We start from the raw sequence: 24961 nt of genomic DNA, 5'->3' as shown, positions 1-24961 counted from the left end.
ACTTCCCACTGAACCCCATTCCGTGCCAGCCCCTTGCCCGCATATACACGTGCCCAGGATAAGGCGCTGTCCTCCACCTGCATGAGGGGCCTAGGCAGTAACCCAGAGGCACATTTCAAGTCTTCTCCCAGAACCAAGTCCTTCTGAGCCTAGTAGCCAAAGATTTGCTTAGGCCGACAGCTCTGCTTCCTGGGCTCGTCACGGAAAAGATTAGAAGCAAAGTTGGGGTGCCTGGGTGGTTTAGTTGTTAAGCGTCTGCCTTCGGCTCAGGTCACGATTCCAGGATCCTGGGATCCAGCCCCATGTCAGGCTGCCTGCTTGGCGGGGAGCCTGCTTCTCCCTCTGCCTGTGTTGCTCCTGCTTTCTCGGTCTCTCTCTCTGACAAATAAATAAAATCTTAAAAAGAAAAAAAGAAGATGATTAGAAGTAAAGCTGAGAGAAAATAGTGCTGAAGGGAAATAGGTTGTCTTGGTTCTCAGCTTGAGGAAGAGCCTTCTTCACTCTTCTGTCCAGATGGTGGAGTTGAGCTGGGCAGCAGTGCTTCATTGGCCCGGAGGCCCCTGGGGGCCAGGACCTGGTGGGCATCCCAGTGCCCAGCCTGCTGCCGGTGCCCCCTGCATGCTTGGAAGAGCATGGGACTCTAAACAACATACAGCAGGCCGGCTGCCGGTTTTTTCCTAACGATCATGCCTTACCAAGCAGGCCTAGTGCTCCTGTGGCAAAGGCCTCAGCTCTCAGAAAATGCCACATGCAGATTCCTTGTGCAGAGGGAAAGTTTGTTTCCTTCTTGTGGTTCACTGCATCCCACCCCCCAACCCCTTGCCTTTTTACTTCATTCGTTCACCTTTGTCTGTGGATGCTGTAAGCTTATCTTGGGTGACCTCTGTCTTCTTTCTGGGCCAATCTCTGGTGAAAGAGGTGACCTTTCTTCTGCCCCCAAACCCAGTGGGCAGGTCAGCTTTCCTCCCTCCCTCCCCTCCCTTCCTTTCTTCCTTCCTAGATTTTATTCATTTATTTGTCAGCGAGAGAGAGCACAGGCAGGGGGAGTAGCAGAGGGAGAAGCAGACTCCCTACTGAGCAAGGAGCACAAGGTGGGGCTCCATCCCAGGACCCCGGGATGGTGACGTGAGCTGAGGGCAGACGCTTAACTGACTGAGCCACCCAGGTGTCCCAGCAGGTCACCTTTCTTTCTGCTCCTGGCTCTTTCTCCTACCATTTGTTGCCAGCGTCCCTTCCTCTGCAAGCGCTTCATCTTTGGGGGTCTCCTTCGCAGTCCATGCCTGCGTCTGCATCTCTCTGTCTTAGTGACCTGAATCCTCTTCAACTCTGCCCTTGTGTCTTCCCAGAAGTTTCTTCAGAGAATAGTTTATCTTAGTGTCTGTGCACATCCTTACTTCTCCGTCACTTTTCAACCTACGGCTGTCAGTCAGCTTCTGTCTTCCTTACCTGCTCACATGAAGAACATGCTCACATTTTCCTAAAATGTCCATTAGGGTTTTTGTATTCCTGTATTCTACTCTCTGGTCATTTGACAGCATCGATCATTTCTTCTTGAAACTCAAAACCCTATTCCAGGTCGCCCACCTCTGAGCAGTCTTCCTGCCGCCGTTGTGCTGGTTTCCCCTGGTAGCCCTTTAGGTCGGGTTCCCCCAGGGGTTCTCCCAGGCCATCCTCTGAGACCGCCATCCATCTTCTGCCCTGTTCTGGCTTTTCGTGCTGCTGGTGGTCTGAGGATTCCCAGACTTTCTCCTCAACCAGGACTGTCCCTTTGGTGTGGTGTGTATCCACTAGCAAGCCCCCGGGGTACAAAATGCAACCCGTCATTGTAATTGCCCCCTTCCTTCACACACAGACACATGCCTTGTCCTGAGGGCTTTGTCCCTTACTCCATCTAACAATTCCACTCTGTGTCCTGTTGCATAATTTAGAGACCCTGGGATTCGTCCAAGACTTTTCTCTCCCTCTTCCTCCACCACTTCAAACCACTGACACATCCCACGAGTTCTGTCAGAGATCTATCTGTCCCTTTCTCCTCCTGTCTTGCCTCTGCTACACCAGCTGCCTGCTCCCAGGCTGCTTACTGTCAAGAGTGCCCACTATAAGATGCAAATAAGATCACAAAACTTGATTACTTGAACCCCTCATTGTGTTTCACTGCCCATAGGATCAAGTCCAGTTTCTTTCCCCCGTGGTTTTTCGTGGCTGCTTGTCTACCTGCCCTACCCTCATCCACCCCGCTCCAACACTCTATAGTTTTCTTAATGCCATGTTGCCTGCTATTTGCTTTTTCTTGAAAATCCCTTTTACTCTGGGCTTCCCGATGAATCCCCAGCTGCTCCAACAGCAGGCTACGGGTGACACGGCATTTGAGAAGTCTTCTCTGGTCACCCCTCCTCTCCGGAAGAGCCGCTTGTGTCTCTGTCTTCCAGCCCCCGGTACGCCTCACGAACCTCTGTTAAGGCACCGATCACCCTGAAATTTCTGGTTTGGGTTTTACATTTCTTGTTCCTCTCCTCAACCATGAACTCCTCAAGGGCAGGGTCTCGGCCTTACTCACCTAGCACTGGAAATAGCAAGGCATTGGCTTCACTAAAGCCTGCATGCCTGGGCGAGTGAAGATCCTGACAGAGGCTGGCAAGTCACTGCCACCTTGTCCCAAGGCCACTCTGCTTCTTGCCTTGCCCCCAGCTCCTTCAGGTACTTGACCTATTCTGCTGATTCTGTGACAGATCTCCCTGTCCCTTTTTGGAACAAGTCAAATGGTAGTTGTGGGGAAACCTCTAGGTTTCCTTTTTATCTGCGCCTTGCCAGAGAAACTGAAGTTGAAACATCGTTACAATGCTCAGAGCTTCCACTGATCCTTGTTCAGTGCCTCATAGGCTGGAGAATGTCCCCTGAGAAAAGGAAGCCCAGAATGGTAGAACTTGTTGTAAAGGTGGATATAGTCAAGTAGGGCTTGGGCCTGGGTCTTCTGAGTCTAGATCCTGTAATCCCTTGTTTTACTCTATACGAGGTCTCAGATGCTTTTGTCAGCAGGTGATTTCAAGAACTGCAAAATCCCTCTTTCCTGAGAGGGGCCACACTGCTGTCACCCTTATCTTGCTAACAGAGAACTCATCCGGTTAACTGCTCTTTCCTTTGTTATTCCATGTGAACTATTCATTGCAATTGTCTTCCAGGAAGTTGGAGGCTTTAGACAACTAAGAGTGAGTCAGAGAGAAACAGTTGTTGATATGTAGGAAATGGACGGAACACAGTTATTTAAAATTCAAATATCGTGTGAACTCATTCAGCAGTCTTTGTGGAGCCACCTGTCTGCTGGGCGCTGACACACAGGGGCCACAGGCAAGCGGGGGAGACAGGTGTGGGTCGCACATGCTTACAAAGTGAACGAATTCTAGACCAGGAGTGTGGAGAAGTGCTGCAAACTAAAAAGGCCCGAGAGGAGTCAAAAGACCTAAGGTTACAGCTGTGGGAGCCAGGCGGTTAGTTCCCCCTGCTGGGTTTCCGGCTTCTTCTGTGAGATGGCTAGGGTTGAGTTTGGCCATCTTCTTGTTGTCAGTGCTTTCTAGCTTAGCATGTCTCTGAACTACGATTTAACAAAGGCGCTTTCCATGAGTCAGGGGACAGAGCTGGTACCGTTCTTTTGTGTGAACTGATGATTGAGCACTAACACTCACAAATGTTTCATTTATTATCTCTGTGAGCAGAGAGGTCAGGCTCAGAATGTCCGTATTGACTGCCTTGGTCTACTGAGAAAAGCACACTCGTATCACAGCAGTGCTTGGCGTTGCCGTGGACCCTTTGCAACTGTAGATTATTCTGACATTTGAGGGATTGGGTTTTCTTCTGTGATCTTAAAAAATCACCTGCCCCTTTGTCCCCAGTACCCATATTTGATATGTAAAACGGGAATCAGATCCCAAAACTTCTTAATAAAGCCACAGAGGCCCCTGTTGAGCGAGGCAGCAGATGTTACCGGAGTCTTCTGTGTGCACGATGCTGCTCGGGGGCAGTAGACACAGGAATAAGAAGTCATCCCTGCCCTCAAAGAACGTACAGTGTAGCAGCCGCAGACAGGGAAAGACCGAGGGTAAGAGCATCTGTGCGATGAATCGTTAGAGATGCTGTGAGAGTGGTGTAGGTAGGGCCGGAAGTACAGGTAAGAGTAGTTCGTGCTGCTGCCCGGAGGAGAGGAAATCAAGGGGAGCAGCATGGTCTAAGAAAAGAACGTTCAGTTTAGGGTCAGAAGACCTGGGTCTTCAGAATCTCAGTTCTCTGTATACTAGCTGTGTGGCCCTGACTTCTCTGAGCCTGGGTGGCCTCATCTATGTGAAGGAAATCGTAATACCCCCTCACGGTCAGTGTGAATACGGCCTCACACGCGGTGCGTGCGTGCGCTCAGTTGATGAAGTGCCATCTCGCTGAACTCTAGAAGTAGGTTCTTGGGCCTGAACAAAGTGGGTTTCAGGCCACTTTTAATTGCTAAGGCAAGTTTTTATCTGACGTTAGATCTCCGATTAAACCAAAACAGGGATCAGCTGCCTTTTAGAGGTAGTGCGCCAGCTTGGCAGCCCGTGTTGTCCTGGTGGAGCAGGTGTCTGTGCTCTCCTCCTGGGAATGGTGGCAATTGTGGTGAAGCTGGAGGTGGCAAGGAATCTGTGGCCCCTGAAAACATGTCCTCACCTCGACTCCCGACTTGGGCAGCAGGTGTGGATTGAGCTCCCCAGCTCCCGTGCGCCCTCTCGAAGTGGGGGAGTGGAGTGAAGGTGTATCTTAACCCTGGCTTTTCTCCCCTTCCTCCCTCGCACCAGATTTTATCATGTGGGCAACCTGCTGCAACTGGTTCTGCTTGGATGGACAGCCTGAGGAGGCCCCACCGGCACAGGGAGCCAGGACACAGGCCTACTCCAACCCTGGGTACAGCTCCTTCCCTTCCCCAACGGGCTCGGAACCAAGCTGCAAGGCCTGTGGGGCCCACTTCGCAAACATGGCCAGGAAGGTGAGTGTTGACTTCTTGGCCTTCTTGGCAAGCTTGGTTTAACCTAGGCTCTTGGGCAAGCCTACTGACCCCTCTGTAATGCTTGCCACCTTGCCTTGGCCCATGAGGTGCCGGTAGATAACCCACACCTGATCCTATCACAAAAGCGTTAAAGGAACGCTAGTCAAAAGCAAAGCGTCTTAGCATCGATCTAGAGCTAGACGGCCTGAATTCAGACATTAGCTCCACTGCTTACTAGCTGTTATGACCTAACCTTGCTGGAGATTCTTTCTCCCCATCTCTAAAATGGGGGTGCAGCAGTCACGCCCATCTCACAGGCTCATGAGAAGAGCATGAACTGGGCTACCAATGCAGCAGGCTGTGGGGTCACTCCCTTCATTGGCTGTCGTCATGAACGCCTCACTGCAGATTAACTTGTTCTGTGCATCCCACGCAGTGCCGGGGACACCTCAGGTACAGCAAGAGCCCAGCGGGACAGAGACTGGGGCTCCTTTACTGTAGCGATTTCGTGGGAAATGCTTGGCAGCTGTGTTTCCAGATTGGCGAGCTGTGGGGGATGTCACTGGCTGAGTAATGGGGTGTGGGTGTGGGCCGTCAGTGCACCAGTGCCCAGAGGCAGCAGGGGCAGCAGGGGCTAAGGGTGAACCCCGATCTGGGAGTTCCCACATTCTGTATTCTTCTGCAGAACAGAGAGGTTTGCAGTCCTAGATGGGAGGCTAAGAAGGTGATGATGGGAAATGTGAGAAGAAAGGCTACTTTTTAAGCCATGTGCTATATGCCAGGGACTGTTGTGTGCAATTTAGATCTTTTGGTTTCACTTAAGCCTCACAATAACTCTGTGATGGATGTTTTAGGATCCCTGAACGCCCACTGTACATATGAGACGCTGAGGTTTCGAGTGTAGCAGTTAAGAAGGAAACTTTGTCAAGTTCCTGATAAATGGCACACGAGATAAAAAAAACAACTCCTTTTCAGGTTACGTAGGTCGTTGCCCTGGATCCCTTGGCTGTTAAATGGCAGAGCTAGGACTCAAACTCAGCTCTCTGAACTCTCCAGCTGTCTCGCAGAAGACATTCAGCACGTCTGAATTCCTGCAGCGCTCATCACCCACCCTCTTTTACCCACAAGGTGGAGGAGGATGGGCATCTTGCTCGCGCCTCGCTGTAGTGCAGGGAGGGTGGGCACGTAGCTGGGCTTTGTCACTAGCTGCTTGGCTGCCCCGGTCACCATGAGGACACAACCAGAGAGGCCACTGCAGGCGGCAGGGGGCTGTGGTTCGGCCGGCTGCCATGCCACTCCTGTTACACTGAGACTGGAAGGTTGAGTCCATAGATGGAGGCCAAAGCAGGGACTAGCGGGAGCTCAGTACCTCATGGCCTCAGTCTTCTCAGGGTTGAAGATGGGGCGGGTGGCTTGGAGATCTGAGAGGAGATGGAAGAGGCCCGGGGGCTACTTATCACATGCCCGGCACAGAGCTTGGTGTTTCAGATGTCTCCTCTCTTTGAACCCTTAGTGAAATATATACTATTATTTTTTCCTGTTTTATAGATGAAGAAATTGTTCTCTTACTTAAGGTAGTCGTTTCAAGGACTCCTCAGGTGCATCTGGAGTCTGTCAGGTAGTCAAAGGTCTTGCTGTTTTCATTGTTTTACACTGAGAAATGGTAGGAACAATGGCTGGAAGAAGTGGCAAACTAATTGGCATGAAAGGAATAGGAAAGGCCTTTGTTTAAATGAGGCAGCGTGAATTTGCTGTAGGTTTGAACCCTTTTAAAAAAATATCATTTATACTCTGTGGAGGGGGGAACTCTGTGGAGTGAAGAGGACAGTGATGGTGATCACACTCGGGCCGGCATGCTGAGCATGTTGAAAAGCAAGTTGGGGTGCCTGGGTGGCTCAGTCGGTTCAGTGTCTGTCTTCGGCTCAGGTCATGAACTCAGGGTCCTGGGATCAAGATCAAGCCCCACATTCGGCTCTCTGCTCAGTGGGGAGTCTGCTTCCCCCTCTCTCTGCCTGCTGCTCCCCCTGCTTGTGCCTCTCTATCACAAGGAAGGAAGGAAGGAAAGAAAGAGAGAAAGGAAGGAAGGAAGGAAGAAAAGTATGTTGAGAGAACCAAGGGAGTTCTTGACATTTCTCAGCCAGGAGAAAGAAAGAATGAGCAAGGAAACTGCCCCCAGAGAAGAGAGTGGGGGGTGGGTAAACGTGGAGAGATGCTCTGTTTTTCTGTAGAGTGCCCATTACCACCTGACATAAATGTTTGCAGACTGCCTATCTTTTTAGATGGTACAGAGAACAGGGGTTTTGTTGATTCTGTCCACAACTTTCTCCCCAGTGTCTAGAAGAGCAGTGACTGACACATAGTAGACAATACAGTTTTATAGGTAAACGATGGGCACCTGGGTGGCTCAGTTTAAGTGTCTGACTCTCCATTTTGGCTCCGGTCATGATCTCAGGGTATTGAGGTGGACCCAAGGTGGGCTCCATGCTGGGTACAGAGCCTGCTTGAGCTTCTTTTTCCCTCTCCCCCTCCCCCCACTTAAATAAAAATAAGTAAAGGAAGGAAGGAAGGAAGGAATGGGCAGTTGAGTTGAGAACAATTTGCAAAAGAGGAAGTAAGCTGGAGAGTTTCTATTTTCATGACATTGTGGTTGATAATCCCATGCTGAAGATTTCAGTGCGGCCCGATTCCATAGCACCAGCGATGTGCTAGCAGCTAGACAGTTACACAGCTTTGTGGAGACGGAGCTGGATAGGCCTTTCCCTCCAGGAGCTCCCTGGTTGTGGGAGGAGGCCCACATTTACAAAGATCTAATAGCAGCTACGTAAATTAAATGCTGGGGAATCAGACATAGCAGCCTTAGATAACTCTAGCTGGAAGAAGGAACCTTTATTGATCTGTAAAGCAGTGGCTGACGTGAAGACACCAGATGTGGGGCAAGTGCAAGGTGTACTCCGGAACTGTGAATTGCCTGTTTGGCCAAGGGCAGGATACCCGGGAGAGTTGGGACGTAACAAGGTGGGATCAGGTGGGATCAGGTGGCGGAGGCCAGGACTGCTGTGGTAGGGAGCCTGTAGTCATCAGACAATGAGGAAGCTTGAGAAAGATTTTAAACAAAGGAGCAGAAGAGATCAGGAGAAAGCTTCTGTAGCAAAAAGAGCTTTTGGGGTGTGGGAAGAAGAGAAAAGTTCTAATTTGAATGGTAAAAGATGGTTATTGGCATGATAGTTTCTTGACACGGAAATACGAATTAATTTTGTTTATTTCACAATGAATTTTGTGAATATGAAGGATGTTTTTCCCTATGAAAATTTTTCCTTTGTAATTTCATGCTGAAGTCAATCAGCAATTCTTATCTTTGGGGTTTGGCAAATAACAACTGCAGGCTTTTAACATGTGTTTTCTGGAAGTGGTTGAATGGAAATGATTACACGGAACCTACTGTCCTTTCTCCATTGTGGTCAGTATTTTCTGAGTGCTCATTGAGTACAAAGCACAGATAACATTAAGGACTGTCTGGAGAGAACAGAAGGAGGCGGTACCTGCTGCCTTCCTAGCATTTTTAGTCTTAGAGGGGAATGACCAAATGGGATTTTTGCCCTAAGCCAAATACCCCATCTGTATTGGTAAGACTCCCCCCACACCCCCTGCAGTTCCCTGACAGTTTTGGAGGAGGGCAGGGTGTCCTGCCTCTTTAGTTGGACCAGTTGGTGGAGGGAGAGGAGGAGGTGGTGCAGAGAAACAAGGGAGGGGTCTTGAAACACCCCCCCCCCAGGGGAAAGAAAGAGGGAGGGGAAAGAAGAGAGGGGAGGGAGAAGGAGCGGCATTGGCAAAAGCTCAGGAGACAAAGGGGGAAAAGGAGTCAAAGGTGACCATGTTACCTTTTTTGGTGAGTGCCCACCTTATGCCAAGAGTTTAGACACATCATGTCCCATAATACTTTCAGGGGTCCTGAGAGGTGGGTTGGCCAACCGACGTGACCAGTGAGAAATTGGAGGCCCCGGGAGGTTGCTCTGTTTTGCAGGAGTTCCCTTAGCTCTAAAGGGGCTGGCCAGCAACGAATCCTAACTGCCACTCCTCACGCTGGCCCTCTCCTCCCTGGGCTGCAGGAAGGCTGGCCTAGAGGGAGGCTGGCCCCCCCTGGGGAGTTTGTGTGGGGCGGGGGTAGGAATGAGGGAAGGGCAGGGGAGCAAAGGAGAGCCTGCCCAGGGCCATCCCTGAAGGAGGTGCAAGTGTTTGCTGCTGGAGGGTTGTCTGTCCTCTTGGTGCATTTGCAGGCCTGTCAGCTTTGCCAGTGCATCTTTCAGGCCACCAGCTTCCTCAGTCGTGTGCACCGTTTGCTCCAGTTTAGACAGACGCCTTTCCTTCGCTCATTCTGCCCACATGTGTTGACAGCTGGCTTCTCCTTTGTCCTGTCCTGCCTCTGCAGACTGGGATTTCAGCCTGGAGCGCAGTTCTAGTACTTGAGGGCGTGGTGCAGATGCCGGCTGACTCCAGAGGCCCCGGTGAGCTGGGGTGAGCTGGAGATGCTAAGAAGCTGGGTTGCTGCCTCTCTGTTCTGGTCCTGCCTCCAGTGAGCTGTCCACGTTTGACGGAAGACTAGAGAGTTGTTCAGATCTGGCTGATTAAGCAACGCAGACTTTTTTTTTTTTTTTTTTTTTTTACTATTATGAAAGTTTATTTAACAAAAAAATTCAATATGAGAATGCCCTCGACCTGAATTTTATATTGTAGTAAGACAGGTACCATGGAGAGGGGAGATATGTGGAAGCAGTTGATTCTTCTGATGAACACAGCCATTGTTTATGCTCGTCCCACGGCTTCTAACGAGATCATACTGTTTCCTCATACTACCACCATTCCAATATTGTTGCCATCTCCACACATTCGTCTATCACAAGATTCATAAACGGATCGAAGCCCCACAATATTCCTTGGACATGTCTGCCACCATTTAATTTCAATGATAATTTCTTGCCCATAAATATTTTCAACTCAGGAGGGTGAGCTTTTTGCTCATGGTGTCTACTTGGCAAGCTCAAAGATGCCTCCAAACGGAATCTGTGGCATCCCTCACCAACTCAGGGCTTTCTCATTGTGTCAAGCTAGGTATTGTCAGACTGCATGGACTTAAGTCCTTTTCTAGGTCAGGCTCTACAGCATCTGACACTGAAACCTCTTCAGTGCATTCTGTCATCCTGAACACATTTCCTTTCCCAATAGAAAAGCTTTAGATAGAAATGAACCCCCAAGACCCCAAAACATCCATTTTCCACCCGAGTGGCCCCAGGTCCCGAAACCGCTACGATGCTCGTGCCCCATGTGTCCTTTTAAGTCGGCCCCTGACCATTTTATGATCTGGTTGTAACTGCAGAGAATGAGGGAGCTTGATACATGTCCTCTCGAAATGCCGTTAAGTATTTGTAGTCAGACCTGGGTGGTGAACCTTCTGCCGTTTCCCTCCAATGTGCAGGAAGCTTGCGCAGAACCGGGTAAGCTTCAGCTGTGTGGACTTCTCCAGCCCACACGCAAGTCTGATCGCAACCCTGAGAACCTCAGTCTCCCTGGCATTCTTGTTAGTTTGCATTCAGCTTTCTATATTTAGAAGGGAGGGGGAGAAATAGGTTAACGCTCAAGTCACTGGAGGCTGAAAAGTTCATTTTTCTTTTCTTTTCTTTTTTTTTTTTACAGATTTATTTATTTATTTATTTGACAGAGAGAGAGAGAGAGAGAGAAGAGAGAGAGATCACAAGTAGGCAGAGAGGCAGGCAAAGAGAGAGAGAGGGAAGCAGGCTCCCTGCTGAGCAGAGAGCCCAATGTGGGACTCCATCCCAGGACCCTGAGATCATGACCTGAGCCGAAGGCAGCAGCTTAACCCACTGAGCCACCCAGGTGCCCCTGAAAAGTTCATTTCTTTAACGGACTAGTGGGTGTGCTCCTGGGACCATCCCAGTGTGCCTAGGAATCACCTCTGCTGTGGGAGTGCGGCCTGCTATTGGCCAGAGCAGAGCTCAGTCCCATGTCACTGTGCTGGCTCAGCCTTGGGCACGAGAGGCTGAGGATTTGCTTCCTGTGAGTTGAGCGAGCTTTCCTGTGATGTGGTGTCTGCTGTTGAGGTACAGCCTGCCTCCTGCGTGCTCTTATTGTGTGGTTAGGACACTGCTTGCACAAACAAGAGCTCCCTGGTCGTGTCCAGAGGCTCCACTCTTTGCTCCCAATCCCCCTGCCTTAGCTGTCTTGAGTATTTGTCTTGGATATGCTCTCATGTGCCACTGGATTCCCAGCACTCCGAGTGGGCCTTCCTGGGGGGGAGCCTGGGCGCTGCCTCTGTGGATGGGACTCCGGGCGGGGACCTTGGGCTGGGTCCTGCTGTCCCTCGGCTTGGATGGGGCTGAGTCAGGCAGTGTGGCCTCCTGGAAAGGGCCTGACTGCGGGCATTCCACAGAGACAGGCTTTGAGTGTGAACCCCAGCTCTGCTGTTTCCTGCCCGCCCTTGAGTGTGATGCTTCATCTCTCTAGGCTGCGTTTGCTGTGTCTGTGCAACAGGGAGGCACATTACTAATTATTAGTGATGGTGTACATTAATACATGATAAGAGTGATAGAATAATACTTTGTGGGGTTGCTTTGAAAGTTAAATGACAAGCTCTAGCAAAGAGTAGCCTCTCAATAAATTTAATCAACAATATTAGTAATAACCACCACTGTACTTATGCATTTGCTTTCTTTCTTTTTTTTTTTTTTTAAAGATTTTATTTATTTATTTGCCAGAGAGAGAGAGAGAGGGAGAGAGAGAGAGCGCGCCCAAGTGAGCACAGGCAGACAGAGTGGCAGCAGAGGCAGAGGGAGAAGCAGGCTCCCGGCTGAGCAAGGAGCCCGATGTGGGACTCGATCCCAGGACGCCGGGATCATGACCTGAGCCGAAGGCAGCTGCCCAACCAACTGAGCCACCCAGGTGTCCCACGCATTTGCTTTCTTTTCTCAGCAATAAAGTAGAAGGAATCATAGTTCAGGATTTGAATACTGGCTCTCCAAATTAGCTCTCATTCCCTAGCAATAATAATGAAAAGAGGTAATACTTTACTGAAGAAATCATGTGTCACATACGCTAAATGCATGGCCTCTTAACTGTATGGCATTCCTAAGGTAGGTACTGTTACCACCCCCATCTTACAGATGAGGAAAGTGAGGGCCAGATAGGCTAACTTACACACCTAAGGTGACACTGTAAAAAAAAGGGAAGGAGGGGTGCCTAGGTGGCTTAGTGGGTTAAAGTGTCTGCCTTCGGCTCAGGTCATGATCTCAGGGTCCTGGGATCGAACCCTGTATCGGGCTCTCTGCTCAGCGGGGAGCCTGCTCCCCGCTCTCTCTCTGCCTGCCTCTCTGCCTACTTGTGATCTCTCTCTGTCAAATAAATAAAAAATCTAAAAAAAAAAAATTACGTTAAAAAAAAGGAGGGAGACTAAGTGAAAATATGGGCTTTTTTTTTAAATTATTTATTTATTTTCTAAAGATTATTTATTTATTTATTTATTTATTTGACAGAAATCACAAGTAGGCATAGAGGCAGGCAGAGAGAGAGAGGAGAAAGCAGGTTCCCTGCCGAGCAGAAAGCCCGATGCGGGACTCGATCCCAGGACCCTGAGATCATGACCCGAGCCGAAGGCAGTGGCTCAACCCACTGAGCCACCCAGGCGCCCCTAGGCCTTAGATTCTAAAGCTCGTAGTCAAAATTAATAGCTTCTGTTACTCGGCAAGGAAAGAACAAGTCTCAGTGGAACACTGAATATAGTGGTGCTGAACTGAAGTTGAGGCAGGCTGCACCCTGACATACAGGGGGTAGCTTTGTACCGGCAGGAGTGATCGGGGGAATCTTGCCAGGCACGGCAGCACTGAGCCCCCCCTCCTACTCTGACTTGTTCTCAGTCTGACATGGTTTCCTCTGCCTCTTGGTCTAAGCAGCAAACCTGCCTCGACTGCAGGAAAAATTTCTGCCTGACCTGTTCGAGCCAAGTGGGGAACGGGCCCCGCCTCTGCCTCCTCTGCCAGCGAGTCCGAACCACGGCCTTTCAGCGGGAGGAGCTCATGAAGATGAAGGTGAAGGACCTGAGGGACTATCTCAGCCTCCATGACGTCTCTACCGAAATGTGCCGGGAGAAAGAGGAGCTGGTGCTCCTGGTGCTTGGCCAGCAGCCTGTAATCTCTCAGGAGGGCAGGACTCGCGCCCCCACCCTGTCCCCGGACTTCCCCGAGCACCAGGCCTTCCGGACGCAGCCTCAGGCCAGCACAGTACCTCCTACCTCGGCGAGACTCCCCTCTTCGCCCGCACAAGCCACCTCTGTGTTCCCCGCCCAGGCTCAGGAAAGCCAGCAGGTACACCCGCCGCTGTGCCGGCTCAGCTGGCTCCCCTGCCTGCATTCGGGGGGTGGGGGAAGCATCTTATGTGAGGCCCTTCTGCCTCCTGATGCAGGAATGTCTTCTGGGCCTGTTTGGGTTTTATTTTTTCCAGAGATGATCATGCACGGTACCAGGTATTTCTGTGGTTTCTGTATGTTTTTGATACGAACCTATCCCAGCTAGTCTTAGTTTTTTAAACTTAGTTTTTTAAACTCACCATTCCAGAAATATTTTGAGAAAACCCATGTGTACTCTCCGGATTTGTTCTGTTCAGGCTGGCCTCCTGTTTACCTTTGCTGTGGTCCTCTGTAACGGACACAGGGCACAGAGGGAGGGAAGGGAGAGCAGGGGGCATGGCTTCTGTGGCCAGTTGCTGTGTGGGTCAGGTCATGGTTGGCATGACTTTGAACGGTAATTGCTTGGTCATCGTCCCAGGGGCCTCAGGAATGGTCAGCGAAGAGCAGCCCATTCGCTGAACTGCGAGCCTCGCATGGGGTGTGCGGAATGGTGGGCGCCATCAGAAGGGCCTCGTGAGATGGGCAGTAGACGCGCAAACCAGCTTTCGGGTTTGAGAGAGATCGAGAGACGTACGCAGTGTGTGAGGACTGATGGCATCCCGCAGACAGACTTCAGTGCCTCGCTGACCCTCCAGCGTATACGGCTTGGGCTGTGGCTGGGGCATTCGGACCTCGAGGATCTGGTTTCCACATCCAGTCTGTTGCTGTTTGGTGGCCTTGGGCCAACTCTGAGCCTTCAGCACTGAACCAGGGTCAGTAGCCCCAGGGCACTTTGGCTCCTGCCAGGCCCTCAGGAGGGCAGGCCTGTGGGGCAGCAGGTCTGAAAAGCTGTGAGCTCCTTCCAACTGGCACTGCCCTACCTAGTGTTGTCCGCTCCCCTGCACGCCATGGCTGGCTGCTGCCTCTGGCTTATGCCCCCTCCCTTGTCAGGGCTGGGCCCCTGATTCAGCTCTGGTGGGCGCAGAGGCATTAAAGGCCAGGGCGATAAGTCCTTCACCTGTGGGGACTTGTCAGCTCCCTGGGCACCTGTGCTGTGCTCTGTTCCAGCCCCAGGTGAACTCTTCCTGACCCTTGGCTCTGTCTGCCTCCTATGCAGCGTCCCCGCCTCAGAGCAGTGGAGCGCTCCTCTCTGCTTTTGGGGAGCCCAAGGAGTAACTTGAGGAAATTGTTTTTCCCTTAAGAACCGTCCGGTGGATTTTTCAATGAAAGCAGTGGGTTCGAAACTTCTGTTGCTCACCAGAGATTCCAGACTGCACCTATAGGTCCCATGCATGTGCCAGATCTCATCGGGTCCTTCCATGGTACTTTCAGAGGGCCTTGGTGTCTGCTCGCATCTGTGCTGGTGAGATCTGCATTTGTCAAGCCAGGAGAGCAGGCCTGGGGAGGTCAAGTGGTCTGCGCAGGCTACCCGCACCTAGGATGCACATCAGCCCGGGGCGCCTGCTCCCCCAGATTTCTTTCCCTGACCCCTGGTGTCCTGGCAGTGGTTGCTAGGGAAGGAGGCGGGTAGAATAAGCAAAATTTGGGGCAGATACAATTTGAAGGATTTTAATTTAGCCAGTGGGCCAACTGAAGAGACAGGAGTATGCTTTGTAGTGGGAGATCTGGTTTCCCCTTCCTGGGAAGAAAAGGACTTACAGAAGCCGTCTACTTAGGAACAGGTTAGACTCGCAGAGACTTTGTAACTCCAGGGCGACACCTGGGGTACTGGTGGGTGCGTCATCTCGCTAAAGCTAAGGGGAAACTAGAGGAGTCGACGAGGACACTTTTGGATGCACCCACATACATGTACGCTCCATGTGCTCTTCTCACCACTTGGCATTGTGGATGATGGTGGGGATTTCTGCTGTCATTTCCTTTGTCATTATTTGCCTCTTCTTGACCGGCTCTGTGTTAGGCATCCTAATATGGGCTGAGTGGTTGGGGCCACAGACGACTGGTTTCCTGGACTGTTCCCTTGTTGGTGTTCCGAGAGTCTAGAGAAAAGGCCTGTGAGCTCAGACACGTCTTTGCTGCAGGCTCACACCAGACCCTTTACCTGGAGGGTAAAGAAGAGATGAAAAGGGTCTAGTGAAGAGGTTTGTGGCTTAAATGGTGATGGGATGAGGAGGCTCACAGTTTGAACTACTATTTGGCAAAACCTTTTGAGAAGGTAAAATTCTAAACTCCTTAAGTGTAAGATGTCTATGTCTTTATAGTTTTAGGCTAATAGAATCTTATGTGCATTAAAATATATCTATATTTTAATCAGGTTTCAAGATAGTTCTTAGTGCGCACTGCTGATTGGCGCCATTTCTAGAATGTGAGAGCAGTGACTGGGTGCAGGAGAGGGAGCAGAGTGGTGAGGGTCTGAGAACTGTCTCAGGGCAGCCAGGGAGATGTAGCGTGGAGGCAGGAAGACATGGTATGGACACTCTAAGAAAATAGTGGACATTACTGATAGGGGCAGAGCCCAGGAGGGTGGGTGGGAGTTACAGGGAGGGCAGTCTGGGCTCAATGTCCAGGAGAACTCGGATGGCAGTTCGGATGGTCCCGCAGTGGCATGCATCTGTGCTCTTCCTCTCGCTCCCGACTGCTCGAGCTGAGAACACACGGACCGTGACTGGCTGCTCATGCCCTTCTGGTGGGGAGCACAGTTAACGACCTTCTTGTTTTAGAGTTGAAATGTTTGTGTTGTGTCTCTGCCCAACAAAGTCAGTATTAAGGAGCAGGCTTCTGTAATGCTGTTGTTTGAGACACCAGATTCCTGGGGCGATGGGAACATGTTTGGATGTGGAATGAGCTGGGCGGAGGCCCACACTGTGTGAATCTCTGGGGCATCTCTGTGCATGTGATGGCACCTTTCTCTTCCCACAGGCCAATGGCCATGTGTCTCAGGACCAAGAGGAACCTGTCTACCTGGAGAGCACAGCCAGAGCACCTGCTGAGGAGGAGACCCAGGTGGGGCCTCTGCTCCAGTCTGCGCCTTTGCGTTTGCTCTTTCTCTGCTGGTATTAGGCTGTGAATAGGCCCCTTGCAGCAGACTCAGAGGTGGTGAAGAATCAGTGTGTGGTGACAGTCCTACATTCAGTTCTGCTTTCAGGGGTGGGGCTTAGTGTTAGCTTTCCACATTAACCTCTGAAGCTGTCAATCATTAGGGCAGAGTGGTAAAGCTCACAGTGGAGACTAGGGAGCCTCATGGCCCCTTAGTTTCTAGGGTCTTGACTTGCTGTAAGCTGCCACAGGGCAAGCTCCTGGTGCTGCTGTGCAAATCTTGTCCTGCTGCTAGCACACAGTAGCCATCGTCAGGGGAAAGAGGTCAGAAAATCAGGAGGAAGGCTGAGTGGGAGTTGGGCCTCAGCCGTGGTAGGGCAGTCAGATGCTGCCGCCAGCGGGGCGGCGAAGCCATGGTCGAGGGTGCGTACAGAGGAGCGCTCACCAGGGAAGTCTGCCTCTCCCACAGGGAAGCAGAAGTCTGTCCAGGGAGGAGAGGAGAGGCCAGCACCGTGCTCGCTGGCTTCTTGCACTGCTACATTCCGTCCTTACAGGACCTAGTGCAGCAGTACTGCCAGGTCTCCTGTATGGACGCGTGGATAGGCTGAGGGAGATGAGCAACTCGCTCCGCAGTGTTTAGCATCAGTCCGATGAGGAGTCAAAATCAGGGCCGTGGGACTCACACTGGTGCCCCTTCTACTCGTCACACCGATCGGTTGGTTGGGGGCTGGCTGTGCCCGAGCCCAGGCCCACGGGTCAGGAAGAGACTGTGGTCTCTTCGGCTGTGCAGAGCGCTGCGCCGGATTTCTTCCTGCCTCTGCTCCTGCTCTTCTTGAGGTCAGTCCCCTCGGGCACGGCCTGGGGAATGCTCTGGGGTCCTCGGAGAGAGAGCTTGGGATGGGGAAGCTGAGCCCACAAATCCCACCGTTGCCATTGCAGTCTGTCGACTCAGAGGACAGCTTCGTCCCGGGCCGGAGGGCCTCCCTGTCCGACCTGACCGACCTGGAGGACATCGAAGGTCTGACCGTGCGGCAGCTGAAAGAGATCCTGGCGCGCAACTTCGTCAACTACAAGGGCTGCTGCGAGAAGTGGGAGCTGATGGAGAGGGTGACGAGGCTGTACAAGGACCAGAAGGGGCTCCAGCACCTGGGTGAGGCGCTGCCCAGGCGGCGCTTGCTGTCGCTCTGCAGCATGGCAGCATCGCCCTGACTAGGTTTCTGTGCTTTTGGCCGAGCAAGCAGTCACCTTCCACCCTGGCACTGGCTAATAATAGCTGCCGTTTGAAGTTGAGTGCTGGGACTGGGCTAAGCTCTGTAAACATTTATTCAGTCCTCAGAGCTGCCTGTGAAATAGGCATTATTAGCAGGGTTTTTTTTTTAAGATTTGAGGGAGAGAGAGAATATGAGCATGAGTAGGGGGAGGGGCAGAGGGAAAAGATCTTGAGCAGACTCCTTGCTGAATGTGGAGCCCAACATGGGGCTCATGACCTGAGCTGAAACCAAGAGTGGACGCTTAACTGAGCCACCCAGGCGCCCCTAGCATTACCCTTTTATTGTAGAGCCCGGGTTTGCACTGAAGATTTCCTGGACTGAATCCATAGCCTTTCCTACCTCGTGCCACCCTACCATAACCGCTGGCACCACAGCAATGCTGTTCTCAACAGCTGGAGACGAGGAAGTGAACCCATGGTACAAGGGAAATACAGATATGCTGCCTGAGCCTGGGCTTTCCCTATGATTGTTTCCCAAAGCATTTGACACGGTGTCATTTTCTGGCGATGCCCAGTAAGATGTCTGGGTTTGTGGTTAAATAAGTTTGGGGGGAGAAACAGGTCTCTATGGTAGATAGTAAAGGCAGAGAAGTTCTACAGAAGAGGGGTGTGTTTAATGGTTGAAGTACGATTTCAGGCTCTTCTATTCCACTGGTTCATCAGAGTTGACGATGTCTTACCAATCCTCTAGTCACAGACTCACTTTTCCCTTTGGGTTGTCCCCAGGATCTCCAGAGTTATGAGGTCCTAGGGAACAGGACATGGCCCCACCTGGGAACTTCATCCCGACTTCTTGGCTGACTGGAATAGACAGTTCCTTTCTCGTTGCCTTTAATATGGGCTTCAAGTGACAGAGAAGGGTACCGTGCCCATACGGTACTGCCCACTTGGCAGTGTTGTTCATGTGAGCCGGTGGAGTCCCTTTTTCTAAGAGCAGACCCGAAATATCAGCACAGGCTGTGTGTGAGCACTCAGCACGGGAGATGAGGGCAGGCATCCGGCCGGGCTCTTGGTCAGCCTGGTTCCCAAGCAGGGAAGCAGTCTGACTGTAAAAGTTAGGCTGGTTGGAGACTTTCCTTACCTCTTCTTTCTCTTTCCTTTTTCAGTGTGTGGTGCTGAAGACCAAAACGGTACGTAGTTGCTTCTGCTTGGGACCGTGCTCAGGCTCTGAGCTCTTGTGTCTTTCCCTTCTGCCAACCCTGCTTCCTCTTAGCAGCCTAAGAATTCTGAGCATACCGGCATCCACAGAGAGAACTGGGGGAAATGCACGGGGAAGCAGGGCTTCTCAGCATCTTTAAAAATTCTCATTCTCACCTTACTGGGAAGGGTGAAGAGTGGCAGCAGACCCAGGGGCAGATTGATTTGCAGGTCTTTGGGTTGCCAGAGCTCAGGAGCAAGCATTTGTAAAATATTTAACAAAGTGAGTGGTGGCATGTGTGACCTTCAGTTCATTTTTCGTACCTCTGCTGCTATGGCACTCCTTCCCCTATGGTTTTCACTCCATTGTCATTCTGAGAAGGTCTCTGAGCCTTGTTTGTACAGGGCTGGGCGGTGGCTAGAGCTGCTCTGGGGACTGAATAGGAAAGGGATCACTTGTGTGCTCTCTGGGCACAAGGCGCATCTACCACCTCAGCTGCTCCACCCCCACCAGTGTGCTCGAGACCACCACGGGAGCTTCAGGGATCCCAGGACGCACTGCAGGCATCCGGCTGGATCTAGGCCTCATTTCTTTTTGAAAGCCTCAAGGCTATATGGTTGTGAGCTCTTCCCCTGAGAAAGAATGTCCTCAGAGTAGTGTTGGGGGCCTGTAAACAATTTTAAAACTTTCAGAAGACTCCAAGTTTGTTATTTGGCAAAATGGCCTTTTGCTCAGAATGGGACAGAGTCTTCCAGCTGATAAATCCTGAAGCCTCCCCTAAGTGCTGACTTTCTGAAGAGTCCAGGAAGTAGGAGAAAGTGCCAAGCAGCAGAGGACAGAGAATTCCCCTGTGGAGTGGGATAGGTGACTGGTATGAAACCAGTTCCCTACTTATGGCTCCCTGGTTCAGGCTACCATTTAAAGATTTTACTATTTTTAGACGAGACAGAGCAAGCGAGCGAGGGCGCACATGCATGCACACGCAGGGCAGAGGGAGGGGCAGAGGGAGAGGGAGAGAATCTCGAGCCGAGTCTGCACTGAGCATGGAGCCCCACGTGGGGCTTCAGGCAACCATTTAAAACATGCTAGGGATGGCTAGGTTCTTGGACATGAAGGTTCTTCTGTGTTTGCACTAAAGTATCATACTTTAGTGGGCCAGATGTTCTGTACCTCCTTGCTCACATAAGCCAGCCAGAAGTTATTGAGAATTCTGTGCACTGGGCAGTTAATACTAATTTGATAGTCCCTATCCTCAGGCCACTTGCCTAGAAGGCCTGCCTGGATTCAAATCCTGGCTCTGCTTAGCAGCTGTATGTCCATGGGCCAGCCACTTAACTCCTTGGCCTCAGTGGCCTCATCTATAAGGTACCTACTTCATAGTTTTCACAAGGATTCAAAAAGAGTTTAATATGTAAAACTCTTGGGACCCTGCCTGGCACAGATTTCCACGTATGTGAGCTGTTAGGACTCCCTTGAGAGATGTTCATTTTTCAGACATTTTGAGAACACATACCACATGATTGGCATTTTAGAGATTCAAAGAGGAAGATCTGACCTCAGAGCATCTAACAAATGCTAAGTATATAGTCGCAGAAATCAAGCAAATTGGTTGAATTAAGGAGCTCGCACAGTCATGGGGGAGCTCAGTAGTTAAGACATTTTAATCCCATGTTGAGAAGCTGGTGTGGGGGGAGCACAGAAGAGGGAGCTGTGATCTCTGCTGGGCTCTTCCACTAGGCAGCCTCCTCAGAGGAAGCTCTGGGGAAGGTTGGGGGACAGCACAGGGAGCCCCCAGGATCCTTGGCTGTATTCAGCTGGGGATATGTTGACTGAGAAGCCTTGCGATCCTTCAAGAACCATTCACTACAGTTCCGATCGTATCACACTTTTTGGAACCAGTTTTTATCTTTTCAGCATGTTCGGCCTCGGGGGATAATGAGTCCCTAAGTGCCACTTACTCACCATATTACAGCCGCAACTGTCTGAAAACTCTTTGAAGCTTTGAGGACTTTGCCTCATTTAGCTGTCCTCTTCTGGGTTGTATTTGATCTCCAAGTACTTTATTATCCACATCTGCAGCCTGGCCAGGAGAGGTGGGGCTGGTTTCTGGAGTTCTAGCTGAGGGCAGTGTGTGGATTTGGGGTGTCCTCAGCATACCCTCAGCATGCCCCTTCTCTCTGTCCCCCTGCTGCCCCCTGCACTTACAGTCTCCTCTCCCCGCCGCCCCCCGCCCCTGCCAGGTGGAGCAGTGCCGCCCAGCGTGGAGGAGAACCTGTGCAGGATCTGCATGGACTCGCCCATTGACTGTGTCTTGCTGGAGTGCGGTCACATGGTCACCTGCACCAAGTGCGGCAAGCGCATGAATGAGTGTCCCATCTGTCGGCAGTATGTGATCCGAGCCGTGCACGTCTTCAGATCCTGAGGGCTGGTGCCAGCTTCTTCAGTGCCTTACAGGGACAGAGCTGGAAGGGTCTGGGCTCCAGAATGACCAGCTTGCAGAGGGGCAGGCTAACAAGAGAATCTGCAAGCAAAGATGCGGTCACCTCTGGGCATGCCTGTCCCACCTTGGCGGCGCACCTCTTGGCTGGCGGAGCCCGAGGCCAGTGGGAGCTGGTACAGATCGCGTGGGCAAGTCCCTGTTCCAGTGATCTTGGGGTAATGATGGTAATTGATGAAGAGAGGATTTTCCAGAACTTGGACCAGATTTTCCTCTCTTCCTCTGTAAACCTAACAGTTTCCCCCTTCCCCCTGTACCCCGGGCATCCCTGAGCCACCTGTGTTCCAGCCATCAGAGGTCCTGGTAGAAATGGTTCTCTTCTTCCCCAGCACATTTGGGTTTATTTCTGGTCTCTGGCTTTCTGTGCTTTACCAGCTTTGCTAGTCTCTTGCTACATTGCCTAAAATTTGTTTCTTCAGACCAAAAAGATGTTAGCTTACTAGACCAATAGTGAACCTCGTTAGGACTAAATCTGGACCAGTAAACTTTTTCTCTGGTGAGAAATGACACACAAATGCTATTGGAAAATTGCAAAGTCATTTAGAGTTGCTTCCTGAAGTGCTGGGATTGGAAGCGAGGAGTCTCCTGATTGAACCTTGGGAGGCAGCAAAGCATCTGCAGGGAAGTTTAAGTCTGTGTGTGTGAGATGGCACGGGCATCAAGCTCTGGTGCTCTTAGGGCCTGTGCGCCACCCTTGATTTTAGTTTACGAGAAAAGGGAAAGTTTTGGGTGGAAACTGCTTAATTTTGACTTCTCTAACACAAAGGAATTGCAAACCACTTTCCCCTGGGAATGAAGTCCCTCTCCCATGGAGGTTTTTAAACATGGTCTCACTAAGACAGAGAGACTAAGGCAAAGAGCCTTGCTCTTCTCTAGCCACACTTCTCACGAAGTTCCTGGAGACTGAAACTGAACACCTAAGGGGTATTGGAAGATACTGAATGGGACTGGATTCAACCCTGGGGCAGACAGCTGCAAGTCTTGATTCCCTAGGTTAGCGGGGACTCCCCGCTTCCATTTCCTTCCTTAGCCTACTGATTTGAGGGGAGGTCTAGAAGAAGCATATTCTCGAGCCCTCTTAGGGTGGGTCTACCACTGGAAGAGCCAAAGGGCTTAAGTTTGCTGGAGCAGCAAGGCCAAGAACATGTGCTATCAGAAGAGCTGTGCGTGCTGCCATTCGGGGGGTGAACTACACAACCCCTAAGCTCCAGAGGGCCTTAGCAGACCACCTGCTACCCTTTCCCCCTGCTGTGCAGTCAAGTTCTCACAGACTGGAAGCAGTCAGGACTTTGGAAACAGTGGGAAACCTCCAAGGGGACCTGCTTATTGGTACAGACATACTTAGGCCTCCTCCCACCAACCACTATTCCCCTTCGGAAGAATGAAATTATTTCATAAAGCAGTTGTCAGTTGCACACTGGGCCACTTACCTTGACATTACGCCAAGTCCCGGATGATCTGATTCTGGGACAGCCTTTGTAGGAATCGGGGGATTCAAGAGAGAGGTCTGCGATGAGGACCTTTCACTCTTCTGCTGGACAGTACCTACTACTGTTTACAATGCCTGCCAGTTTAGCAGAGGATTCAGCTGCTTCTGATTCCACTGTAACAGGTGTGTGTGTATATATACACATATATATGCAACTTAGTTACGATCTAGCAATAACTTCAGGGCAGAAGCTGGCTCTCTCCCTACTTAAAACTTGCTTTCACTGCTGAGGCCTTACCTCTCCCTACCTCCCACATTCCCTCCTAGACAGAAGTTAAAAATAATATCCTGAAGGTTGGTTAGTAACCTCAGTAAGAATTAGAACTGCTATCATTTGCTCATTCTGGAGAAAGAACTTGCCTTTTAGTCTTTTGATCTTGGTGAAGGTTTCCATTCAGGAAAAAAGATGTCAAACCACCCTGATTTGTTGTTTATCATTATTACACCAAATAAAGGCTGGGAATTTCAAGATCCCATTTCAGTTACTATCTAATCTAGGTAGAAAACTTGATTTTTATCTCCAAGTGCTCTCCCTTGCCCCTCATGGATCTTTGGTCTTAATTATCATGAAACATCTTAATTCTTCCAATTATTCCATAGCTTTGGCTGTGATCATTTTGTTAAGACTTGGGAGAGCTGACTGGTTCTCAGTACCCTGGAATAGCTGGATCCAAGCTCGTACCCAGAAGCTGTGCAGGTGTCCTTGCACAATATATATTGTACAAATTTGTTGAAATCTTTCAGATGTGAATGTGTTATTTCAAGTGGCTTATATTAAGATTCTCTCAGACTTACGTGGGTGTTAAAGCAAACCCAGATGTGTATTTTTTGTTACAGAGCTCTGCTTTATAATTTTATAATAAAATTTCACTGGAGATACCTGTCTGATCTGGTGGGAGGACACCAGAGGTCAAGACTGCAACAGAGCTGAGGGACCACAGGCTGATCACAGGCTCTGGAGAGACTGCATTACTTGTGGAGGTGCCTGGGCTAGGTGGCCATGTGGATATTCCTGTTCAACAGATGAGGAAATGAAGTTCAGCAGTGTTTTGACTTGTTCAAGATCTCACAACTAGTATGTGGGAACTGCCACGGAACAGCCTAGAAGAGGATGGGAGCTGTGTAGCGAAAAGGACCAGCTTTAGCACTAAGGAAGAAATACCAAGTGAGACCAGACATTGACACTGACCTTGTAGAGATGGGCCTTAGAGATGTGGGTAGAAAGGAATTTGAGGAGAGCCAATGTGCTCAGTTAAGTCTTCAGGTAACCCCAGGGATGGAAGCTTCTGGATACAGCTGTACAGTTGGGTGTGGCTCAGAGGTTGACCCAGCCCAGCTGTGTGGGGAGAGCTAGATTATGTGCAGATCTGCCTTGGGACTTGAGGCGAGAAGAGGAAACAATCTTGCGGGGAGGCAGTAAGGGCCGAGGCTGAGCTGCAGCATTCTGTCCTTTACTGGGCACCCAGGATGACCTACTGCCCGCTGTCAACCAGCAGCATGTAAACAAAGGTCCAAAGGCAGGCAGGCCTTGAGCACTGTGCTGGGGAGGTTTAAGATGCTGTTGCCTGGCGGGGCGGGGCACGGAAATACAGAATTGTATAGACAGTGTAATCTCGGCAGCAAAGGAGAACACTCCTGAGGGAGACCAGAAGGAAAGAGACCTAACAGCTTCAACAGGGAATTGGAGAGAGCACCCGAGGCCAGAAAGGGCCTCTGGGCCAAGCTCATTACTGAGCTGCTCCCCAGTGGCCGGCAGGGCCCTGGTGCTGCAAGGGTGCACCCTGAGTGTAAGCCACAGGTCAGGACAGGTGGTGCTGGGTCTAGGGCAGTGGGGTCAAAGGGCAGTGGCAGTGTCCGCTGGCAGAATGCCAGGGGGAATGCTTTGTTCTGCTGCCCCATCTGGCAGCTTGGCTTGAGGAGGCTGGAAATTTTATGTAGGTCAGTGCTCAAAGGAGCAGTGGCTTTTGTCTCCGCAAAGGATAGAATAAAGGGAGTCTTATTCTCCATACTCTCACTAGACTGAATGGTGCCTATTCAAAAACACCAGTGTGCTGGGCCAGAGTTAGGGTAGTACCAATCCCTCCTGCCCCCTCTTTCCAACACATCTTAATGGGCAGGTAGAGAGACCAGATCGGGTTAGGGCCGGCCTCTACGCTGACTTGACTAGCTGCCTCCCAGTAGA

The 24961-nt window shown here is 50.9% G+C and overlaps 1 protein-coding gene and 1 pseudogene across 6 annotated transcripts in view; one reads left to right on the top strand and one right to left on the bottom strand.

Moving 5' to 3' along the window:
• RFFL (ring finger and FYVE like domain containing E3 ubiquitin protein ligase) overlaps positions 1–23654 on the top strand; it is a 66635-nt gene extending 42981 nt beyond the window's left edge. For 2 of the 6 annotated variants that reach the window (XM_044248414.1, XM_044248410.1), the window contains exons 2-7: positions 4815–5002; positions 12961–13371; positions 16269–16352; positions 17325–17535; positions 18762–18785; positions 21034–23654. In XM_044248414.1, coding sequence (XP_044104349.1) covers positions 4823–5002; positions 12961–13371; positions 16269–16352; positions 17325–17535; positions 18762–18785; positions 21034–21215 — 1092 coding nt within the window. In that variant the 5' untranslated portion in view covers positions 4815–4822 and the 3' untranslated portion in view covers positions 21216–23654. Of the gene's footprint in view, positions 1–4814; positions 5003–12957; positions 13372–16268; positions 16353–17324; positions 17536–18761; positions 18786–21033 lie in introns of all 6 variants that reach the window. The other 4 variants (XM_044248413.1, XM_044248409.1, XM_044248412.1 and 1 more) reach the window with 3 other exon arrangements.
• On the bottom strand, positions 9803–10354 carry LOC122907276 (annotated as a pseudogene).
• Positions 23655–24961: the final 1307 nt, after the last annotated feature.

This window comes from Neovison vison, chromosome 5 (assembly GCF_020171115.1).
Source record: "Neovison vison isolate M4711 chromosome 5, ASM_NN_V1, whole genome shotgun sequence".
NCBI lineage: Eukaryota > Metazoa > Chordata > Mammalia > Carnivora > Mustelidae > Neogale > Neogale vison.
This window is presented reverse-complemented; position numbering and strand designations above follow the sequence as displayed.